At 43.5% G+C, this 23,281-nt stretch overlaps 1 protein-coding gene across 12 annotated transcripts in view; it reads left to right on the top strand.

Moving 5' to 3' along the window:
• Positions 1-23,281, top strand: part of HECTD4 (HECT domain E3 ubiquitin protein ligase 4) — a 192,062-nt gene that overhangs the window by 77,423 nt on the left and 91,358 nt on the right. For 11 of the 12 annotated variants that reach the window (XR_007145911.1, XR_007145912.1, XR_007145913.1 and 8 more), the window contains exons 8-11: positions 8,531-8,723; positions 12,795-12,953; positions 16,986-17,099; positions 17,814-17,954. Coding sequence is in view for 8 of the 12 variants with exons in the window: in XM_047828361.1 (XP_047684317.1) it covers positions 8,531-8,723; positions 12,795-12,953; positions 16,986-17,099; positions 17,814-17,954 (607 nt within the window). In the remaining 4 variants the exon portion in view is untranslated. Of the gene's footprint in view, positions 1-8,530; positions 8,724-12,794; positions 12,954-16,985; positions 17,100-17,813; positions 17,955-18,803; positions 20,055-23,281 lie in introns of those variants that run through there. The other variant, XM_047828363.1, reaches the window with a different exon arrangement.

The raw sequence follows: 23,281 nt of genomic DNA, 5'->3' as shown, positions 1-23,281 counted from the left end.
CATAGGACTTCTCCTGCCAGTGGTTGCTCCGGCCCTGCCCCACCTTCCCTACTTCTCAACGATTACGTGCTTCCGGACCTATTTCCGGATGCCTTCTGTCGCTGCCTGCTCTTACTCACTGGCTGGTCTCCTGTCGTGTAGCTGTAAACACCTCTATCTACTGCTGGTGCTCAAATCTGCTGCTCAGCCAGAACCTGTCCCCAGAGAGCTGGCTGCATATCGACGTGGGTGTTTGTTTGTATGTGCGCAGGATATGAGACTCTTCCAGTCTGATCGTCACTGCAAGCTAAATGTGCCCCCAGCCACACTTCTGGTTTTACCCCAGAGCTGCTCTTCCCGCAGGCTTTCCCTTTTCAAGTGATGGCATCGGTGTCCTTCCAGTGCTGGCAAGAGACCTTTACTGTTTCCTCTTTAGACGTTTGTTTATTCTGAGAGAGTACACACAGGGAAGGGGCAGAGAGGGGGAGAGAGGATCCCGACCGAGTGGGCTCCGCGCTGTCAACACAGAGCCCCACAAGGGGCTCAGACTCACAAACCGTGAGATCATGACCTGAGCTGAGCTCAAGAGTCGGGTGCTTAATTGACTGAGCCACCCAGGTGCCCCCAAATAAGTAAACTTTTATAAAAGGAGAACTTGGCTAATAGCATTGAATTCTGCTGGGAAAGTCAAGATTGAGGCTGAAAGAGGTCTTTGGGTGGAGAATATGGCAGTTCTTGCTGGTAGCCTTGACAGGAGCGGCTGTGGAGGGGTGAAGCCAGGTGCAGTTGGTCAAGTATGGTGAAGAGGGTAAGACGACAAGAATAAATCTCCAGAGGTTTGTTATGAAAAAGCGAGAAATGAGAGGGAGGTAGTGGAGTGGACCGTGGGGATGTTGAAGTATTTTTAACTTTGTTTTTAAAATTTTATTAAATTTTTTTTTTTTAACGTTTATTTATTTTTGAGACAGAGAGAGACAGAGCATGAACGGGGGAGGGGCAGAGAGAGAGGGAGACACAGAATCGGAAACAGGCTCCAGGCTCTGAGCCATCAGCCCAGAGCCCGACGCGGGGCTCGAACTCACGGACCGCAAGATCGTGACCTGAGCTGAAGTCGGACGCTTAACCGACTGCGCCACCCAGGTGCCCCTAAAATTTTAAATGAACAGATAATAAACTCTTCTACTTCAAGACTGACAGGTTATAGGGCGTAGCCTTAGACCTCTGATAAATGGCCTTGGCCAAACCAGACAAAAACTCCTAAAATGAGGGCTTTCAACTAGACGATTCGAACTTTTAGCCCTGATATTCTCCCCCACCCCTTCCAGCTTTATTGGGGTATTCCTAACAAAATGGTATACTTAAAAAGGTTTGGCGTATGTGTATATTGTGAAATGGTTACCATCGTCGAGTTAACACCTCCATCGCCTCACGTGTTTACCACGTTTGTGTGTCTGCGTGTACAGTAGCATTAAGATATAACTCTTAGCAACTTCGAAGTTTATGATTACCTATAGTTACCATGCTGTACATTAGATCCCCAGGACGTATTCATTTTCTAACTGAAAGTTTGTACCCTTTGACCCACATCTCCCATTTCTCCCACCCTGCAGCCCCTGGCAACCATCATTCTTTCTGTGAGTTTGACTTTTTAATCTTCTGGCGTGAGATCATAAAATGTTTGTCTTTCTTGGGCTGACTTATTTGCTTAGTATAATAGTTTCAAGGCCCATCCATGTTGTCACAAATGGCAGGATTTCCTTTTTTGAAAGGCTGAATGCTGAAATTCATTTTCTGATTCACAAAAGCTTTTGGTTTCTAAATAGTAGAAATATTTGCTACTTAGATGTGGCTGATGATAATCATTAGAAAGGATTAGGTTTGCTGTGAATTATGATTTCACCCAGATACTTGGAAGTACTGGTAAATTTCTCTCCAAATTTAGTGATCGTTATATTGTTTTGAATACATTGTTTTTAAAAATAATCTATGGGGCACCTGGGTGGCTCAGTCGATTAAACATCTCTTGATTTTAGCTCAGGTCATGATCTCCTAGTCATGAGATCCAGCCCTGCACTGTCCACGCGGAGCCTGCTTGGGGTTCTCTCTCTTTCCCTCTTTGTGTCCGTCTCCTGCTTGCACGCGCACGTTCTCTCTCTCTCTCTCTCTCTCTCTCTCAAATGTTAAAAATTTCTAGGGGCGACTGGGTGGCTCAGTGGGTTGAGCGTCCGACTTTGGCTCAGGACACGATCTCACAGTTTGTGGGTTTGAGCCCCTCGTCAGGCTCTGTGCTGACAGCTGGGAGCCTGGAGCCTGCTTCGGATTCTGTGTCTCCCTCTCTCTCTGCCCCTCTACAGCTCATGCTCTGTCTCTGTCTCAAAAATAAAAACGGTAAAAAAAAATTAAAAAATTTTAAATCTATTTACATAGTTATAAAATTCAAATGGTACAAAAGTCTCTCCTTCACCTTGCCTCCTGATTCAGTTTCCCTTGCTGCAGGCAAGTAACGTTAACACTTTCTTCTGTATTCTTCCTGAGATAACATGAACGTGTACAACTACACATGTATAATTTTTTCCTTTTCTGTTTTTACACAAATAGTAATTTGTTATACTTTTTTTTTTTTTAAGCTTTATGATCAACGTGGGGCTTGAACTCATGACCCTGAAATCAAAAGTTGCATGCTCTACCAGCTGAGCCAGCCAGGCACCCACACTCCCAATTTTTTTTTTTTTAAGTTTTTTTATTTTGAGAGAGCGAGCACACATGGGAGGAGCAGAGAGAGAGTGAGAGAGAGAGAGAGGGAAAGAAGAATTTCAAGTAGGATCCACTGCAACATAAGCTTGAAGTGCAATATGGGGTTCAAACTCACGAACCGTGAGATTGTGACCTGAGCCCAAATCAAGAGTTGGATGCTCAACTGAGCCACCCAGGTGTCCCAGTATTTGGATTTTTAAAAAAAAAATTTTTTAGGGGCGCCTGGGTGGCGCAGTCGGTTAAGCGTCCGACTTCAGCCAGGTCACAATCTCGCGGTCCGTGAGTTTGAGCCCCGCGTCTGGCTCTGGGCTGATGGCTCAGAGCCTGGAGCCTGTTTCCGATTCTGTGTCTCCCTCTCTCTCTGCCCCTCCCCCGTTCATGCTCTGTCTCTCTCTGTCCCAAAAATAAATAAACGTTGAAAAAAAAATTAAAAAAAAATTTTTTTTAATGTTTATTTTTGAGAGAGAAAGAGCATGTGTGTGAGCGAGTCAGGGAGGGCCAGAGAGAGAGGGAGGCAGAATCTGAAGTAGGATCCCGGCTCTGAGCTGTCAGCACAGAGCCTGATGTAGGACTCGAACTCAGGAACTGTGAGATCGTGACCTGAGCCAAAGTCAGACACTTAACCAACTGAGCCACCCAGGCGCCCCACTGGTATTTGGATTTTATTCCAGGGGACAATGGAGAGCTCAGAGAGTTCTGAGCAGGATCTGGTTTTAAAAGTTCATGGTAGCTTTGGGGTCAAGAATAAAGCAAGATTTAAAGATTTGGGGCACCTGGGTGGCTTAGATGAGCGTCCGACTTCGGCTCAGGTCATGATCTCGCGGTCTGTGAGTTCCAGCCTGGCGTCAGGCTCTGTGCTGACAGCTCGGTGTCTGGAGCCTCCTTCGGATTCTGTGTCTCCCTCTCTCTGCCCCTTCCCTGCTCATGGTGTGTGTGTGTGTGTGTGTGTGTGTGTGTGTGTGTGTGTGTGTGTGTGTGTGTGTGTGTGTGTGTGTGTGTGTCTCTCTCTCTCTCTCTCTCTCTCTCTGCCAGAATAAACATTAAATTTTTTAAAGATCCTTTAAGAGATTAAACAGCTATGGAAGAGACCACATATTAGTTTTATAATCAGGAAAGAAATACTAAAAACCTATTTTTGGAACCTCGACTACCACCAGTGTTCTTCCTTGTCAATTTTTACGAAAAATCAGTGGTGTTTGATCTGCAAAATAGGCGTGTTGATACTTAAGATTGAGTGAAAGCTAAAGGATTGAAGCCTGGCTAAGATAAATAGGTAATCCTAGCAGGACTAACAAACTGGCTGTGCTTGTCTCAAAATGATTTCTTACGAACTCCGAGTGGAATAGGTAACCATTACATAAGGTAGACTATAGAAATATTGGAGTATGATGGAAAGAAATGGAATGGAGTAGATACCCTGCCTAACTGAAGCTATTAATATGAACAGTCTCTGACTTTGGGGGTATTTGAGTTATCTTCTGCTCAACAAGCGACCTCAAAACTAAGTGACTCTCAGCAGTAACAACTTACAGGTTGATGGGGCTCAGTAGGGTGGTGGTTCTTCGCTGCGTGGGGGAAGCTGAGGTCATACTTGCAGCCTTGTTCAGCTTGGAGCTTGACTGGGGCTGTCATGTTCACGTCGGCCTCTCATTCTCCATCTTTTCCAGAGCACAAGTGCTCCTCTAGCCTGTGCTTGTGTCTTGCTTCCGAGGGCCAAGCCTGGAGTCTGCGTGGGAGGGAACTAGGCGAGGACCTGACTCCAGGTTGCAGCTTTCCCCTGGGGCCACCAACGTGATAGCCTAGCGCTTGGGGTCACGGGCTTTTGACATTCTCCGACACTTAGATTCTGGCCTTTAAAACTACAGAGTAACTAAAACTCCTTTTTTTTTTTTTTTTTTGCCTTTTCAGAACATATTTTTTTTACATCTTTTGTTCTGAGTTCTTCCTGCTCCCATATATACGTGTTCTCTATAAAAGGCTGTTCTTTAGATAGACTCAGTGACCATTTTACTGCTATTTTGTCCTCTTTATGTCCCTTCTGAAAGATATGGTCAGCATAGTAAAATGGACATGCTAGGTCCCTTCTCTTTTCCCCTGGGTTTATTATTTCCTTTAAATTGTGATCTGGATGACTGAGATACCCTTCATTCATCAGTATTAATTCTGTACCTGCTCTGTTGCTTTGTCTGGGTAGCGGGGTAACAGGCCTTTGTTTTCAAGGAGCTCACATTAGTGTGGGGAGTTCGACAATAAGAAAGTAAGTAAATAAGAACAAAACCATTTCAGCTAGTGAAAAGTAAAGGAGGCGAGAAAATAAGATGATGTGACCGTGAATGAGGTGGAGGTGGGGAGCCACTTTGGTTTACCTGGCAGATCTGGCCTTTCGAAGGAAGGACATTGGAGCTGAGACCTGAATGATAAGCCACCATCCATCCTGACGGGTAGGGTGACCAACCATCCCAGTTTGCCTGGGACTGAGATTTCTCCGGTCATGGGACTGTCGGTGCTGAAACTAGGACATTCCCAGGCCAACTGAACAGTTGCTCAATCCAGGAACAGGGAACAGCAAGTCCCAAGGCCTAGAGTTAGGAGGAAGTTTGGCATTTTAGAGGCAGGACAGAAGGCCAGTGCAGTCGAGGGTGTGGTGAGAAAGGGTGAGCAGAGGCAGGCGAGACTGGGAGGTCTGTGAGTGACGGACTGTGTGGGCCTTGATGGTAGTTTGGGTTTAATAAGCCACTGTGGGGTTCTGAGACTGGAAGGACGTGGTTTTGTTTACACTGGTGAACGATCATTGGCCGGGTGTAGAGAGGAGAGCATAGGGTGCCGAGGTAGAAACGGGAGGCCAGTTGAGAGGCTGGTTCAGCCCTCAGGCTTGAGATGATGGTGGCCTGTGCCTGGGAGGCAGCCAGGAGGGAAGCTTCTTGGCACCACTCACTCTCGCTCCGCTTACTCCTCTCAGCCTCTTCCCCTCCTTTCTAGGTCAGTAGCTTTTCAATCCTGAAGAGCTTCTTTGCCAAGCAGAGGTTCCCAGATTTACCATTCGTACGCCAAACCGCGCTCCTTTTTGCTTCCCCGGGCGCTTTATCAGTTTCTCCGTGTTTTCAGACAGTGACCCGACTAAGCCACCCAGGCGCCCCGCTTCTCGGTGTTTTCAAAGTACTTGAACACAATGGTATAGTTTTTTTTTAAGGTCTCCATTGATTTTCTCATGGGGCCAGATTGGGTAATGCTTTTGAATGCCAAGCTTAGAGTGACTGATTTTTATCTTGGATGCCTTTGAAGGGTTCTTTCCAGAGTTGTGTGACATAAATAGAGCTATGCTTGGTAAAAGTTGCTCTAGCATGGCGGGGGGGAGGGGGGGGGAACGGCGTGGATGTGTTAAATTTTCGGCGACAGCAGGCTATTTGAGAGGAAATGCCTGGGAGCGGGAGGCAGTCGGAGATGGTGGGACTGAATCTCAGTAGCAGGGATGGGTCTCTTTATAGGAACGTGGGAGTCCTACCACGAAGAGGTGAGATCGGATTCAAGCGAGGACGCTGGTTTGTTTATTCAGCAAGGCACTGAGTACGTCTGAGTGCTGAGGAGGTTATGGTGAACAAGCCAGGCCGAGATCCCTGTTCTCGGGGACCTGGCATTCGGTCGGGGTGGGAGGTGAGAGAGTGAATTAATGAGTAAGATAGCTTTAGAGAGCGGTAAGTGCCATGTGGATAGCAAAACAGGGTGACGTGCTCTGGCCTGGGGAGGGGGGAAGGAGATTATTTTTAGATCAGTAGACAGGGAAGGGGTCTTTGCGGAGGTGGCATTCTACCTGAGACCTGAGTGATTGGAAAGAGCCAGCCACGAGGCGATGTAGGGACAGAGTGTTCGAGGCAGAGGTCTTAGACACCAAAGGTTGGGTCTAATCCTAGGCAAGCTTCTGTTTGAGTAAGTGGAGATGGGGAACCAAAAAATAAGAGAGTAGGGAGGGTGGGGACCGTGTTGGTTCTGCTCACCAGCAGAGTACCTTCCACACAAGTAAGGATTCATATTAAAAAGACACAAAACAGGATCGTGTTCTGGAAAAAGAAATGGCAACAGCACAGCCCACATGGAAGACAAGGAAGAGGTCCGTGGTTTTGGTTTTAGGTTACGCACGGACCGTTCACATCCACTTATTAGAGGGGGTCAAGTTAAGTCGCTATAAAGGGGGAGGAAGTAGGGGCGAGGAAATAGAAATAGCATTTTTTGGACTCTCCAGGAACTCCTCTCTCATATCACTTGTGACTGTATCCTAAGAGTCTCCCCCACTGTGTGCAGCCTTCCCTGGGAATCTTTCCTGGCTGTGCTTCTGAACTTGCTTTCTCTTCTCTGTTGCCAGCCTTTTACATTGGACTCCTTTGCCTTTTGTTTCCTTCTGTGAGCCTTGCCTCTCTGCACTCCTATTCCCTCTGGTCTCTGTACCTCACAGCTGCAGGCCGGTCCCACCCAGCTTTGCTGGTGGCACCAGTGTCTGAGGCTCCAGCCAGATCCAGGAGCCTGGGTCTGGAAGGGGGCAGAGAGATGCCGAAACTGGAGGAGATGTAATTTGAGACATTTGCCAGTGAATGGAAGTGGAGAAAAGGCATGGTACTTCAGTGGGCCACCCAAGTCTTGTGTAAGGTCTGTGTGTGCTTGAAACCACGGAGAAGGAAGACCACAGGGAGACTGACAGCCAGATAACAGCGCAGAAGGGCCTTAATTAAGGGAGCAGTTAGCGGACAGAAGAGGAAGAATTAACCTTAAACTGCATGAGGTGAGTGCACTTCTTCCTCTGAATTAAGAGGAAAGGAAGGATAAGTGAAGCTGGATACAAAGATACTGGAGTTGGAAGAGAGATGAGTGGGAGAAACTTCTAGTAAGTGGTCTGGATCTTTTTAGCAAGAAAGACAGGTAGGCGCTCTGCTTGAAGTCCAGCTCGAGATCGGTGCAGGAATTTTGGAATCCTCACTGCAGAGATTCTGCTGGGCAATCAAGTGTTGAAGGAAGGACTGGCGGGCACCAGCAAGGATCCAGCTGATGTTGGCACGTATTTTTTAGCAGACAAAGTCTGCCTTCCTCCAGGATTGCTGTGCAGTGCCCAAGCAGCTGGGGCTAATGTTAACTGCTGCTCATACAGAATTTGGATTTTAGCCACTAATTATATTTCAAGAAGACATTATCTTCCTGGTTATACTTAATAGCGAATCAAAAACTGATTGATTTGTTTTCCTCTCCTCTTACTTGTACCTGTCAGAAGCTTGTAATTAGCGAGAGCTGCCTGTGGAATTCAATATAAGGAATTTTAATCAACCTTTTGCAGATCCTATTAAACTTGGCTCCCTGCTTTTAGAATCTGTGCTGTTATGAAAAGGGAAAGCTCTTGAACTTAGGACAGCCTTTCTTTTGTTCTCAGTAGTTTCCATAGAACTTAAGTTTTGAGGCGTACATCTACTCAGGTGCAGGCTTTGGAAATACGTGTTTTTTTCTTTTTTTACATTTATTTGGAGAGACAGAGTGCGGGGGTGGGGTGGGGGGGGCGGGCACAGAGAGGGAGAGAGAGAATCCCAAGCAGACGTGACACTGTCGGTGCAGAGCCAGATGTGGGGCTTGAACTCACAAACCTCGAGAATCATGACCTGAGCTGAAATCCAGAATCGGACGCATAACCACTCGAGCCACCCTGGCGCCCCTTTGGAAATGTTTTCGAGCAAACAGATCACGGTGATAATTCTCAAGTAGAAATCTGCCGACTTGGGGGAAACCACTATCTCTTAAGGGCCTCTTTTTCTTTAACTACTAGGTTGAAAATGGTGTATATGTAGCCAATCCGCTTCAGGAACGTACAATTCTAATGAGAAAAGAGGGCGAATCTGCAAAAAGCATTAACGAGATGCTTCTGAGCAGACTTTCACGCTACAGAGCTTCTCCGTCCGCAACGCTGGCTGCCCTCACAGGCTCCACCATCTCCAACACTCTGAAAGAGGACCAAGCAGGTATGCTGCCCCTCACTTACACTGCTTGCCTTGTGTAGCTCCATTTAGCTGTTGACATATATTTTAAGACTTAATTAATTAAAAAAAAAATTTTTTTTAACGTTTATTTATTTTTGAGACAGAGACAGAGCATGAACGGGGGAGGGGCAGAGAGAGAGGGAGACACAGAATCGGAAGCAGGCTCCAGGCTCTGAGCCGTCAGCCCAGAGCCCGACGCGGGGCTCGAACTCACGGACCGCGAGATCGTGACCCGAGCTGAAGTCGGACGCTTAACCGACTGAGCCACCCAGGCGCCCCTAAGACTTAATTTTTAAAATTTTTATTTTTATTTGTTTTTAATGTTTTTTATTTTTGAGAGAGAATGCGTGTGAATGGGGGAAAAGCAGAGAGAGAGGGAAATGCCAAATCCAAAGCAGGCTCCCGGCTCTGAGCTGTCAGCACAGAGTCTGACACGGGGCTCGAACTCACGAACCACGAGATCATGACCTGAGTCAAAGTCGGATGCTTAACCGACTGAGCCAATCAGGCGCCCAAGACTTAATTTTTTTTTTAGAGCAGTTTTACGTTCACAGCGAAATTGAAAGGAAGGTAGAGGAATATCCCATAAACCTCCCGCCCCCACACACGCACAGCCTTCCTCATTATCCGGAGGTGGTACCTTTGTTACAGTTGGTGAACCTACATTGAAACAACATTATCACCCAAAGTCCATAGTTTATTCTTGTTCACTCTTGGTGGTTTGGACAAGTACATAATGACACGTCTTCATCATTACAGGGTTACACACCGTAGTTTCACTGCCCTAGAAGTTCTTTGTGCTCTAGCTATTTATCCGTCCTCCCCCGAGTCCCTGGCCACCACTCCTTGTAGTCCTTGTAGTGTTGCCTTTGCCAGAACGTCCTATAGTTGGAATCACACAGTATGTAGCCTTTTCAGATTGGCTTCTTTCAGTTAGTAATATGTGTTTAAGTTTCTTTTATGTCTTTCCATGGCTTAATATATTCAGCTTGTGATTAGTGAGAGGCTGCCTCTTGAATTTGGGTAGTACTTAAAAAAAGTGTTTTTTTTTTTTTTTAATGTTTATTTTTTATTTTTAAGAGACAGAGTGTGAGTGGGGGAGGGGCAGAGAGAGAGGGAGACATAGAATCCGAAGCAGGCTCCAGGCTCTTGGCTGTCAGCACAGAGACCGACGCGGGGCTTGAACCCACGAACCACGAGATCATGACCAGAGCTGAAGTCGGATACTTAACTGACTGAGCCACCCAGGCTCCCCTTGGGTAGTACTTTTTCTTGAATGCTTCCAGTGTGCCGTACAAAGCACTTTGCTTCACATAGTTCACCTTTTTATCTCCTTCCAGTCATCCATTTTCTTATTCCAAAGTAATACACGTTGTTGGTGGGGATGTAAATTAACGTGAACCTGTAATAATTCAAAACCACTCCGTCTTTATAGATACCTCATTACTGTTAATGTAAATTGACTTCATGTTTAGCATATGATTCATAAACGTAAAAAGCTCATGTTTAGCAACGTCCTCACTAAATACAATCTTGGTCAAGCAAGGAAGAGGCAAACCTTCCACAAGATTACTTTTTCTAGAATTTATCATCTAATGTTTGCACTTTAATATTTTAAAATAGATGATGCCTTTATAGAGTTTGAAAGTAAAAACAATATAAAAAGGCATGTGCAGAGAAATCTTACTGTATCATCTTGGCATATTATACATTTTGCTCCCACACTGCCTCCTGTAGCTAACTATATTTATTAGTTTTGACTTACAAAATTTCTTTATGCAAATAGAATTAAAGACAAATTTGTGTTCTTATTTTCCTCCTTTTCTTAATCAAAGGTAGCCTACTAAGCACACTGCTGTGTACTTTTATTTATTTTTTATTTTATTTTATTTTATTTTATTTTTTTTAATATATGAAATTTATTGTCAAATTGGTTTCCATACAACACCCAGTGCTCATCGCAAAAGGTGCCCTCCTCAATACCCATCACCCTGCTGTGTACTTTTAAAAAGAGTTCTTAACTGAACTAAGCCTTTGAGAGATTCACGAACATACATGAACCTCTTCTGTAACATCTTAAGAGTATCCATCTTGATTTTCACCAGATTTTCAAGGTCATCTATGACCAAAAAAGTTAAGAACCATTATTCTTGACAAGTTTACAGATTAAATATCAACCAATGTTATGACTCTATAACAAATCCTAAACTGGAGTAAAAGATAAGGCTAGAAAATACGCCACATGTAGAAAAATACATCTAAATTAATATGTTTAATGAATTTAATGCAATTTTATGCTTTAATCCTTCTATATATTGAAATGTTAAAAAAAAAGGAATATTTGTGATTATAAAGCTATTTGATTACTTGTTAGTGTTAGAATTTAAGGATAGAATTTTATTTTCACAGGTCTATTATATCAAATATAAGTAGGGAAATTATTAATAGTTGTTATAACTTAGGTATGCAGATAATTTGAATGGCAGAAATACTTTGTAGAGGACAGTCCTTTTTCTTTTTTTTTTTTAAATTTTTTTTTCAACGTTTATTTATTTTTGGGACAGAGAGAGACAGAGCATGAACGGGGGAGGGGCAGAGAGAGAGGGAGACACAGAATCGGAAACAGGCTCCAGGCTCTGAGCCGTCAGCCCAGAGCCTGACGCGGGGCTCGAACTCATGGACCGCGAGATCGTGACCTGGCTGAAGTCGGACGCATAACCGACTGCGCCACCCAGGCCCCCCAGGACAGTCCTTTTTCTAAAATAAACAGCTTCCTGACCAGCTGAAGGCTTGATCTGGGTTTGTCCCTTGGGAGAAAATTGAATCCTACCCTGTGAACAGTAGAAGTGCTAAAGGAATCTTTGTTGGATGAGAAAATATGGGAGAAATCAAAAAGAAAACTCAGAAGGCAAGGTTATATTTAGAATTCTGTGAAAACTGTTACTTGTATTTAAAACCTGTGAGTTCCTATGTTTATGTACAGTTGCTGCATATTCATTAACGTGATGTTGCTGCATAAAAATTCACCAGTTATTAAGCTAAGTGACTTCTGACAAGCCAGCATTCATAGGGTCTAGAATGTTTTATTCCGGGATAAACTGATACCTATTACCATGTTGATAAGATGTCTATTAAAATATCTTGGTGAAAATGTTCTGCTCAGAGTTGCTTATTTTCCAGTCATTGCCCCTTTTAGGTTTCTTGTGGAAATTCATGCCCCTGAATTTATTTCCTGAGTGAAGAATATACTTATTGAGGATTTTTGGAGTTTTAAAAAACGGAGCTGTTTGGAAAAAAGCATTCAAAACAAAGATCAGACACATTACGTTTGCTTTTCTCATGTAAACCATCTAAAGACAATTTGACATCTGCCTAGGCAGTTCTATTTTGTGCCCTGACGGCTCCCTAGGTAAAGCATTCTGACTGACTTAGGAAATCCTTAAATTTGCATTTTCCGATTGGCCAGTGAGGAAGAGAGATTAGCGTGCATTTTATACCTCTTGATTAGAAACAATAATTATTTGTTTAATGATAGTTTATGTCACCGACCCTAAAAAATAGAAAATATGTAATGGGTTATCCTAAATCATGCAGGTGTAAAATTTGGTATTGTGAAAGCATTTGTTAACTAGATATAGGTCGAACTTTCTGGCTGGCCTCATGTTCAGAGCGGTTTGTAACCCAAACCCATGAAGAATTTGTTCTGTATAAAATGGAAAGAGGTCTATTGGAGTGCAGTTTCCCAGAGGAAACACAAACAGAAGGATTCTTCTTTCATTTTGAGATTTAGTCCATGTGAGGATTCATTCTTTTGAAAGAAGTTTTGAGACATAAAGGCGTATTGAATATTGGGAACACCTTTGAAAATGTTCAGCTCATGCAACCGGGGGCCTGGGGCCAGGCTATGGAGCCAGAAGATTATTTCTCCTTAGCTTACCACTTCTTGCTGTGTTTGCTGAATCCGGATATAGCCTTGTTTGAATTTGGGGCCCCCTCGTTAGACTCTAATCAAATCTGTGTGTTAAACACCACTATTTTCATCCCTTTCACCAGCAAATACTAGCTGTGGGCTGCCGCTGAAAATGCTGCGGAAGACACCCATCTATACGTGCGGCACGTACTTGGTGATGCTGGTCCCACCGCCAGGGGGCGCCGGCAGCTCTGCCACCCGTTCTCTTTTCGGTGGGACAAGTGGTTTGTCGTCTTTAAAAAGTAAGTGTCTTTGATCTGTGGCACTTTGCCCAATTTGTCTCTAACTTCGAAATTTAAGGCTTTTCGGGGTGCCTGGGTGGCTCAGTCGGCTAAGAGTCCCACTTTGGCTAAGGTCATGATCTGACGGTTTGTGAGTTGGAGCCTGCATCAGCTCTGTACTGTCAGCGCAGAGCTCACTTCAGATCCTCTGTCCCGCTGTCTCTCTCTGCCCCTCTGCTCGTTCATGTTCTCTCTCTCTCTCAAATAAATAAATGAAATTTAAGGCTTTTCTATTAATGATGTTAAACTTTGTTAAAGTTGTTTGCAGAAGCTATTTGATACCAACACAAAAACTTATCAGTACAGTCATAGGATAGGGGGAATTAAAAATACAATTTTTGTAGATGATATAATAATATACTTTGCAAAACCATCCTGTAAAATTGCTAGAAATAATGAGTTCAGGACAATTTTAGAAAACACTGTGTTGCCACAGTATTTACTGATGACCCAGCAAGAGCTCTACCCAGTATGAATAGAGTTCCAAAGCTCTTAAGTATGTGAAGTGCCTCCATTTTAGGGCACGTAAACAAAAGGTTAAGCAAAAAATTTGGAACTTAATTTGGAAATTAATGTTGTTAATTAAGTGTATGTGTATTTTTTATAAAAGAGGGAGGCATACTCTATAAAGTGTTGTGATTTTGGCTTCAGAGGAGACAAATAGTTAAATGGAATAAGACATAGAATCAAAATCAAGAATCAAAAAATATTTCAGGGTGCCTGGCTGCTTCAGTTGGTAGAACATGCCAACTTGATCTTGGGGTCGTGAGTTCAAGCTCCAGGTGGGGTGTAGAGATTACTTAAAAATATCTTAAAAGAATGTTTCTTTTACATGGCCATTTTCTAACTTTCTAAGGGACATGATTTGACCGATCTGAGCCTCAGTTTTCCCACCTACAAAGAATAAAAGGATAGTATCTCACACTGTTGTTTGATCATATGCAAGAAAGTTATGTTAGAATTTTTATAAAAAAACAAAAACCCGAATGTTTCTTTTATATATGGTAACAGTTTTTCTTTGAAATTTGTTTAGAAAAAGAAAATGTTTTAAAATCTGTTTGTTTTCATTTCCCAATATTTTCATATTCTGTGCTCTTAAAATGATTTGCTTACAGCTATCCCAGTAAAGGATTATATTTCACATGTAGACTTTTAAAAAGGCATTTTGTACTCTAAGCCTGAAGATGTAAATTGGACCTCAGCAGTTGATACAAAATCATTTTTCTCATATCAACCTTTGGGCCATTTCAAGTAGTTGCATGTGTTGGGGATTTAGATCTTCATAATAGCTCAAAACTCTTTTGCCTGTAGAATCCAATTGGTTGGACTTTTTCTCAACAGCTTGTTATCTCTGGCAGTTCATGTGACCACAATGTCCCCTTTAGCTCTTGAATAAATGATGTAAATTTACTATTAGTCTTTTTTTTTTTAATACTAGCTTTATTGAGATCTAACTTACATACCATAAAATCCATACCTTTTAGGTATACTGTTCACTGGTTTTTAGTATATTCAGAGTTGTGTAACCATTACCGCTATCTAATTCTAGAACGTTTTTATCACTCCATACCCATTAGCAGCCACACTCTTTTCTCTCCTCACCCCAGCCCCTGGCATCCATCAGTCTTTCTGTCTATATGAGTTTATCCCTGGACTTTTCATATTTATGGAATTATATATATGTTTTTGTGACTGGCTTTTTGTTTTTAAAGTTCATCCATTTGGTAGCACAAAATCATGACTTCATTCCTTTTTATGGCTAAATTATATTCCATTGTGTGGATAGACCCCATTTTGTTGAAATTTGGATTGTTTCTCCTTTCTTGCTATTTTGCATAATGCTGCTATGAACATTCTAGTACAAGTTTTTGTGTGGGCATGTCTTCATTTCTCTTGTGTGTATACATAGGAGTAGAATGTTCGTCATATGGTAGCTATATGTTTAGCCTTTGGAGGGACTGCCAAACTGTTTTCCAAATGCATCATTTTACGTTCTCATCAGTAACGTAAAATGGTTCCAATTTCTCCACATCCTCACTGACATTTATTTTTTGTTTTTTAAAAATCTAGCCATCTTAATGGGTATGAAGTGGTATTTCATTGTGGTTTTGATTTGCACTTCCCTAATGGCTAATGATGTTGAACATCTTTTCTTGTGCTTATTGGCCATTTGTACGTCCCCCTTGGAGAAATATCTATTCAGATCCCTTGTCCATTTTTAAATTGGGTTATTTATTTACCATTAGTCTTATTAAAGTCTTTTTTTTAGTCTCTGGCATGGCTTTTTCACTCACTTAAAATTGGCCCCATTTGATTAAAGTAGGACTTCACAGCACCATTTTTTCATGAGGCTATAGCTTACATAGTGATTCTATTCTAGTCCCAACAAATCCGTAAATACTTAAATTTGTTTCCTGTTCCACATTGGTCACTGTGGAGGCTACACCATAAGTGGGAGAACTGGTGCTTGCTTTGAGGAGCTCCTCGTCTGGTCGGGAGAAATGTTGTACATGTGTGGAACAAGGAGAAAATGGTACACAATGCCGTATCACTGCCTGAGTGGTGGGGAGATGAAGTGCTGTAGGATGTGAGAGAGAGGGTCATTGTGGAGTGAACTAGAAAGGAGATCCGTCCTGAGGTCTTGGGTTTAAGTTGTGCAAAATAGGTATTATTCATGTAAGTGGCCAATGTGGGAAAACCCAATGAAAAAGAGATTTGGGGCAGATGATTTGTTATGGTGCAGGTTGGAACAGCAGCACATAGAAAATACAGTACAGTTTAGAGTATAGCTTGAGTCTGGTGTAGTGAGGACCTGGATTACAGGGGGGATGGGAACAAGAAAGAGGAGCTTAAGAGACAGGGCTAGAATTTTATGTTTGAAAACGGAAAAGAAATGGTTATAGCGAGTACAGATGTGCTGGTGTAGAGCCTGTAGAAAGGTTTTAACTCATTTAATTTTCACGATAACTACATAAGGTGGGTGCTTCTATAATCTGTACTTTGTACATGAGGAAATGGAGAGGTTTGGTAAATTTCCCAGGGTCTCGCAGAACTGGTACAACTGGAATTCAAAGCCAGAAAACCCAGAGCCGTGCCTGTCATCACCATGCTATGCTATGTTAAGAGAAAAGGCCAAAGTGTCTCCAAGTTCTAGAGTCGGTGCTTGGAGGGACAGCATCCCAGCTCTGTTTGAATGTCTGCTAACCTTTGTTGAGTAGCAACTGTATATAAGATATTTCTCGTTAGTGGTATTTCCTGGTGATGTTAGTGAGCGTAACTCCTCTTGCAATTACCCTTTTGATAATCTGTATTGAAAAATATATGCAAAAGTTGCCATTTGAAAAACACTTTGAGAAATATGGCTATTTTTTAAAGTTTATTAAAAAAATTTTTAAACGTTTATTTATTATTGAGAGAGCATGAGCAGGGGAGGGGCTGAGAGATGGGGAGACACAGAATGTGAAGCAGGCTCCATCCAGGCTCTGAGCTGTCAGCAGAGAGCCTGACGCAGGGCTCGAACTCACAAACTGTGAGATCATGACCTGAGCCGAAGTTGGACGCTCAACCGACTGAGCCACCCAGGTTCCCCAGAGTTTATTTATTTATTTAGAGACAGCGTGTGCATGAGTGGGGTGGGACAGAAGGAGAGGGAGGGGGGGAGAGTGAGAATCCCAGGCAGGCTCTGTGCTTTCAGCTTGGGTCCAATGCAGGGTGTGAAGCCACGAACCATGAGATCGTGATCTGAGCCGAAACCAAGAGTTGGCTACTTAACTAACTGAGGAAAAGTATGGCTCGCTATTTAGGAAGATGTGACTGTTTTCTTTTTTGTGGTCTTACGTGTGTATTCTGTCTCCTCATTGTTCCCACCAATAGGCAACAACAACAAAAGGTGTGATTTTTGTGAAAGTCTTGTTAAGAGCCTAAAGTTTAAACTTTGAAAAGTAGGCCATCGCCGTAAGGCTTATTAAACAAGTTTAATGTTTGTTTCCAAAGTCCTTGCCTCTAGCTTGGTGTATAACATTTCGGATGGTCAGTTCACAAGTCGCGCCGATCTCATAGATGCTGCTGGAAGCTCGCTTGGGCGTGGTGCTCTTGTACCAGGATTGGGTAAGATGTGTCTGTATTTCCCTGGAAAATTCAACATTTTAGCAGTTTCTCGCAGAAAAATCTTGTCATTTCCCTGTGGTTTCTATTTTCCTTGCAAGAAAGAATTTTTTGATACTGTTTAATTTTGAGGATCAATGTAAGAAACTACCATAGGTGAAATTCTTCCACATAAATTGCTATTGAAGATACTGTCCATTAGGTTGTATGATGGTGCCCTTAACAAATTCCCCTCAAATTCATGCTATAAAAAAGTTTATTTTCCATGAGGAATCAGTATGCTCCTTATTGTTAGGAAATGAACATTATGTAATATATTGGATTTTCTCTTTGCTTTGGCTCCTAGGAAGCTCATACCTAAGTTTGGGCTTGGTTACTAAGGCTCTTATTGGGTGTTAATGTTCATAAGTCCTGGTTTTGATTTAAGCCACTTAAATCCTTTTTGGAATTAAAACGGTCACATATAAGTCCGTTACTAAGAACTGTCTGTTTCACAAGACTTACTCCATTCTCACGTAGGAGTTAAGCAAAGTAGAAATGGAGTCCTGCCTTTATGCTGATTCCTTCTAATGCTTTGCCAAACAAAGATATGGGAATTAGGGGTATGGATTGTCAGCGGTGGGGAGAATCGCCTTTGCATTCTGTAGCGGTGCTTTTGGGAAATCTGTATACAGGCCGATGGTGACTTGACCGGTGAATACAATGTGCTCTTTGCAGGTGCCTGTTACGATACAGTGAACAACATGCTGTGGACATGCTCAAACGATTATATCGATCAGTGGTGTAATCCTGGGAACCAGGCCTTCCATTATGTCTGCCAGAGACTTGGAGTCAGCCACATCATCACAGAGCCCAAAGGTGAAGTGCACTCATGGTCTTATAGGAAAAGACTTCTCCTTCACGAAATAAATTAGGAGAGAGCACAGCAGTACTAGTAAGTGGGAACATAGGCCAAGCGACAAAATGTGTCAACAGCCTTCCCACTTTGAACTTAGAAACCTGACATCCTTGCTGCCTGGTTGGTTTGTGATTAAATAAATCTGTAAATAGAGGATTTGAGCTAGTCCCATAGACTTTAAAGTTTTTTTTTTAAATTTTTTTTTTTTTTCAACGTTTTATTTTATTTTTGGGACAGAGAGAGACAGAGCGTGAACGGGGGAGGGGCAGAGAGAGAGGGAGACACAGAATCAGAAACAGGCTCCAGGCTCTGAGCCATCAGCCCAGAGCCTGACGCGGGGCTCGAACTCACGGACCGCGAGATCGTGACCTGGCTGAAGTCGGATGCTTAACCGACTGCGCCACCCAGGCGCCCCAAAGTTTTTTTTTTTAATGTTTATTTTTGAGAGAGAGAGAGAGAGACCGAGCATGAGTGGGGTGGGGCAGAAAGAGAGGGAAACACAGAATCTGAAGTGGGCTTCAGGCTCTGAGCTGTCAGCACAAAGCCCAATGTGGGGCTCGAACCCACAAACCGCGAGGTCATGACCTGAGCCAAAAGATGGATGCTTAACCGATTGAACCACCCAGGCGCCCCAGTCCATAGAGTTCTTTAGAGCAAACTGTTACATCACTCTGAAATTGTCAGAACCGTGGTGCAAAAAATGATGATTTGTACTTGCCGTGGGTTATTTGGTGTTTTAATGTTTTACACTGATAACTTATTTATAAACAAACTTATAATTAGATGGAATTAAGTATGTATTAAGTTAATATTAACTTAAAAGCAAGTGGCTTCAAGGTCAGTTACAGTGGTATAGAAGAGCACATCCTCCCCCCTTACAGTAATGGTGAAAGGGACATAATTACCAAAAGCAACTATTTCTAGGCTCTGGAAACTGACCAAAGGCATACACCAAATTGAGAAGTGAATCCTCATAAAACCACTGAACTTTGGGTAAGAGAAGCGGAAGTCTGTGGTATTCTCAGCTGGGATGGAAGCTCCCGTCCTCCACTGTAATTTCGGTCAGTGCAGTGACCCCCCCCCCCCCCCCAGGGTGTGGCGGGTCATGTCAGTGACCCCACCGGCATGGGGCAGATCATGTCAACCGGCAGCTTTGCTGCCAGAGGAGGCTGACTCGATTTGGAGCAGAGCGTGGAAAAAACTCCTGCCCAACCCCGGTGTCAGTAACAATACTCGTCTGTGTGGCACGCCAGCTGAGAAGACCAGTGGCTTAGCTGGCCTGATGTTGTGGTTTTGATGAGGGCGAGCAGAGAGCCAGCGGACTAGCCAGAGATGAGCTCCTGAGATCCGGGTCGGGAGAAAGCTGCACGGGGCCTTGGTAAGCTACCTGCACATCTGCATAGAAGAAGTTGGAGAGGACCCAGCGTGTTCACACAGGCCTGGCCGAGCACGAGCCTGTATATACCTGTGACGATGTGAGAGGGCCCGACAGAAATCCAGGGCAGAACCGAAAGCTGTATGAGCCTTGACGTGCTCCCCCCAAAAGAGAGACCCAGCCAGGGTGGCTGACTTACTGGCTCAAGGTGTTTGAGCACAACCTTTGACTCAGACTAGGTGACCCCTAGGAAAGCAGGCTTAAAAATAAAAACAAGAATGAGAGTAAACAAGTGAAAGAAGGTAAAAACGTAGAAACAAGAATTAAAAAAAACCCAAAGCAAACAAATTAGTAGCTACACACTGCAGACACAACTCAGAAGTGGGACTTAGCAGATAAAGACTAAAGTAGCCTTTCATACATAAACTGAAAGATCTAAAGGAAACCCTGTGGAAAAAGATGACTTAAGAATAGAGAATGTGAACAAATAATTTTTGAAAAAAGAACCAGTTGGAAATTCTGGATTTGAAAAGTTCAGTGACTGAAGAGAAAAAAAAAAATCATTAAGAGGGCTCAGCAGCAGGCTTGAGATGGTGGGAAAAATAAATCCGCAACTTGGACCTAGCTGGATAGAGTCTTCCTATTTGAAGAACGGAAAAGGACACTTCTGGGGACTACTGGTCAGGTATTTTATAGAATGTCCTTTGGTTTGGGCTCATCTGATGTTTTCTCATTTTTTTTTTTTTTAAGTTTACTTTGAGAGCACGTGCATGTGAGCAGGGAAGGGGCAGAGAGAGAGAGAGAGAGAGAGAGAGAGAGAGAGAGAGAGAGGTGGGGTGGGGGAGGGAGGGAGGCAGGGAGAGAGAGGATCCCAAGCAGGCTCCATGCTGTCCGTACAGAGCCCCAGGTGGGGCTTGATCAGCGAACCTCGAGATCATGAACTGAGCAGAAACCCGAGTCAAAGGCTGAATGGACTGAGCCACCCAGGTGCCCTGTCGTTTTCTCATTGGAACTGAGGTTTTAGAGAGGAATTCCAGAGGTGAAGTGCTTTTCTCATTACATCCTATCACAGGGTTCATAATGTCAACAGGATTTGTTATTATTAACCATGTTAAAATTGATCAGTTGGTTTAAATGCCAGCTTTCTTCACTGCAAAATTTCTATTTTTCCCTTTCCAGTTAGAAGCCGGTCATTAAGCCCACACTTATGGGAAGAGGAATTAGGTTCCACTTCCTGAAAGGAAAATCATCAAAGATGGGCACCTGCGTGGCTCAGTTGGTTGGTTGTCTGACTCTTGGTTTCAGTTCAGGTCATGATCTCATAGTTGATGAGTTCAAGCCCCAAGTGGGGCTCTGCAAGGAGCCTGCTTGGGATTCTGTCTCTGCATCTCTGCCTGCCCCTCCCCGACTTGGGCCCGCTTTCTCCCCAAATAAATAAACATTAAAAAAAAAAATCAGAATTTGTGGACATATGTTAATTATGTTAATTACCACAGTAATTAATACTTTGAGGAAGGTGATACTTTGAGGCTCTGCAGTTATCTAATCAGATTTTTTATTCTTGAGATAGTTTTGGTAATTTGTGTCTTTCTAGAATTTGTGCATTTCATCTAGGTTTAATTTTTTTTTTAATGTTTATTTTTGAGAGAGAGAGAGAGAGAGACAGATTGTGAGTGGGGGATGGTCAAAGAGAGAGGGAGACACAGAATCTGAGGCGGGCTCCAGGCTTGACTTGTCAGCACAGAACCCGATGCGGGGCTTGAACTCAGAAACAGTGAGATCAGACCTGAGCCGAAGTTGGATGCTCAACCAACTGAGCCACCCAGGTGCCCCTAGGTTTGATTTTTTTTTTTTTTTAATGTTTTTATTTTTGAGAGACAGAGCATGAGTGGTGGAGGGGCATAGAGAGAGGGAGAGAGACAGAATCTGAAGCAGGCTCCAGGTTCCGAGCTGGCAGCATAGAGCCCGATGCGGAGCTCGAACCCACAAACTGTGAGATCATGACCTGAGCCAAAGATGCTTAACTGACTGCGCCCCCTAGGTGCCCCTAAGTTTTCTTACTGTTGGCGTAAAGTTGATCATACTATTTCCTTAGAATTAATTTTCATAGTCAGTGGTAATTTTTCTACTTATGTTCCTGCTTCCGGTATGTGTGTAAATTTACTAAAAATCATTGAATTATGCACTTAAAATGGGAGAATTTTATGGTATGTAAATTATATCTGGATAAAGCTACTGGGGGATAAAGAAACAGCAAAAAGAAGAAAAAAGTCAACTATATATCAGTGCCTCCCTAATGATTCTCTCCAAGCCTCTTGCTTGGAGATTTCTCCCTAGACTGTATATTCACCTCCACTTGCATATCTGATCGGTATCTTCAGCTTGTCAAGAACAGACTTACTGGCTTTCCCCTTCTCCAGATCTGTACCTGCTGAGTCCCCCGTGTGCTAGGAGAGGGATCACTGTGGCTTCATACGCCGAGCCCACAAATTTAGGGTCATCTAAGACCGTTTTTGACACCTCATATCCAAACGGACATCAGCAAATCCTGTCCGGTCCTACCCTCAAGAGGTATCCCAAATCCAACCATTTTGCACTACCCGGGCTGCACTACCTCTTGCCCAGGCATTGGTTTTACTTTGCCAGATTCTCCTAGTGGCCCGCTCACTGGTCTTCCTGCTTCCTCCACGGTTGCCCTCCGCCCCTGTAGGCTCATTTCCGCCCGGCAACCAGTCTCCGTGTCAGGAGTCAGGTCTGTCCCTCCTCTGCTCAGACTCCTCCACCGGCTTCCCATCTAACTCAGCGTAAAAATCCAAGACCTTATTTATTTGGGTAGGTCCCAGAGGCTAGCTTTCTGAAAGTCTTTGGTGAGGACGAGTAGTATTAACCCGGATTCTATTGTCCTAAAAGCAAGGGACTCAAAGACATAAAAAAAGAACTGGCCCTCCAGTTAATATACAATTGAAAAAGTTTAGTTTTGGCCAAGTTTACCTTCTCTTTGGTTTTCCTTGAGTCCTTCCTCCTAGTCCCCAGTGCCATCCTTTAGCAACTCCAAGGTCCCCCTACCCAGGCCTGCCTCTCCCAGATTGCTGCTTTCCTGTTCCTGGTAGGCAATTAATTTCAGCTACTTTAAGGGGGAAAAGCAGGGTTGGGTTTTTTTGTTTTGTTCTGTTTTTCACTCTGCCTGTTTAGGTTACTTTCACATCCATTTCCTGAATGGCTGTGACCGTCCGTGGGCTGTTTATTATTATGTAAGAGGATGCTTGTGAATGCTCACAGTTGAACTGATGGCTCTCTAGGTTGTGGTGACTGAGACAAAAATGTTGAGGTACCGTGGGAGGAGATATTTGTGGACCTGGGAGTGGGGATGCGGTGGGGGTGGTGTTCCATCACCGAGAAGTCATAGAAGGTAGATTTTACTAGATTGGTTGCAGCATGGCCTCTGAGCGGAAATGACCTGAATGCAAATCCCAGCTCTACACTTAGTATCTGTGTGACCCAGGGCGAGTTACTTAACCTCTCTGACCTTGATTGACTCCTCTACAAAACAGGGCTAAAATAGTCTAAGTTTTATAACGGTATTGTAAGGTAATGCATGTAAAACATTTAGCCTGTTGTCCGGCATATAGAAAGGGCTCTCTAAGTGGTTAGTCACTTCTGCCCTTTAAAAATGGGGATTTCCTAGGGGTGCCTGGGTGGCTCAGTTAAGCATCTGACTTCAGCTCAGGCCATGATCTCGCAGTTTGTGAGCTCGAGTCCCGCGTCGGGCTCTGTGCTGACCGCTCGGAGCCTGGAGCCTGCAGCCTGCTTCAGATTCTGTGTCTACCCCTCTCTCTGCCCTTCCCATGCTCTGTCTCTGTCTTTTAATAACAAATAAACGTTAAATTTTTTTTTAAAAAATGGGGATTTCCT

The sequence above is a fragment of the Prionailurus viverrinus genome, chromosome D3, assembly GCF_022837055.1.
Source record: "Prionailurus viverrinus isolate Anna chromosome D3, UM_Priviv_1.0, whole genome shotgun sequence".
NCBI classification, from domain to species: Eukaryota; Metazoa; Chordata; class Mammalia; order Carnivora; family Felidae; genus Prionailurus; species Prionailurus viverrinus.
This window is presented reverse-complemented; position numbering and strand designations above follow the sequence as displayed.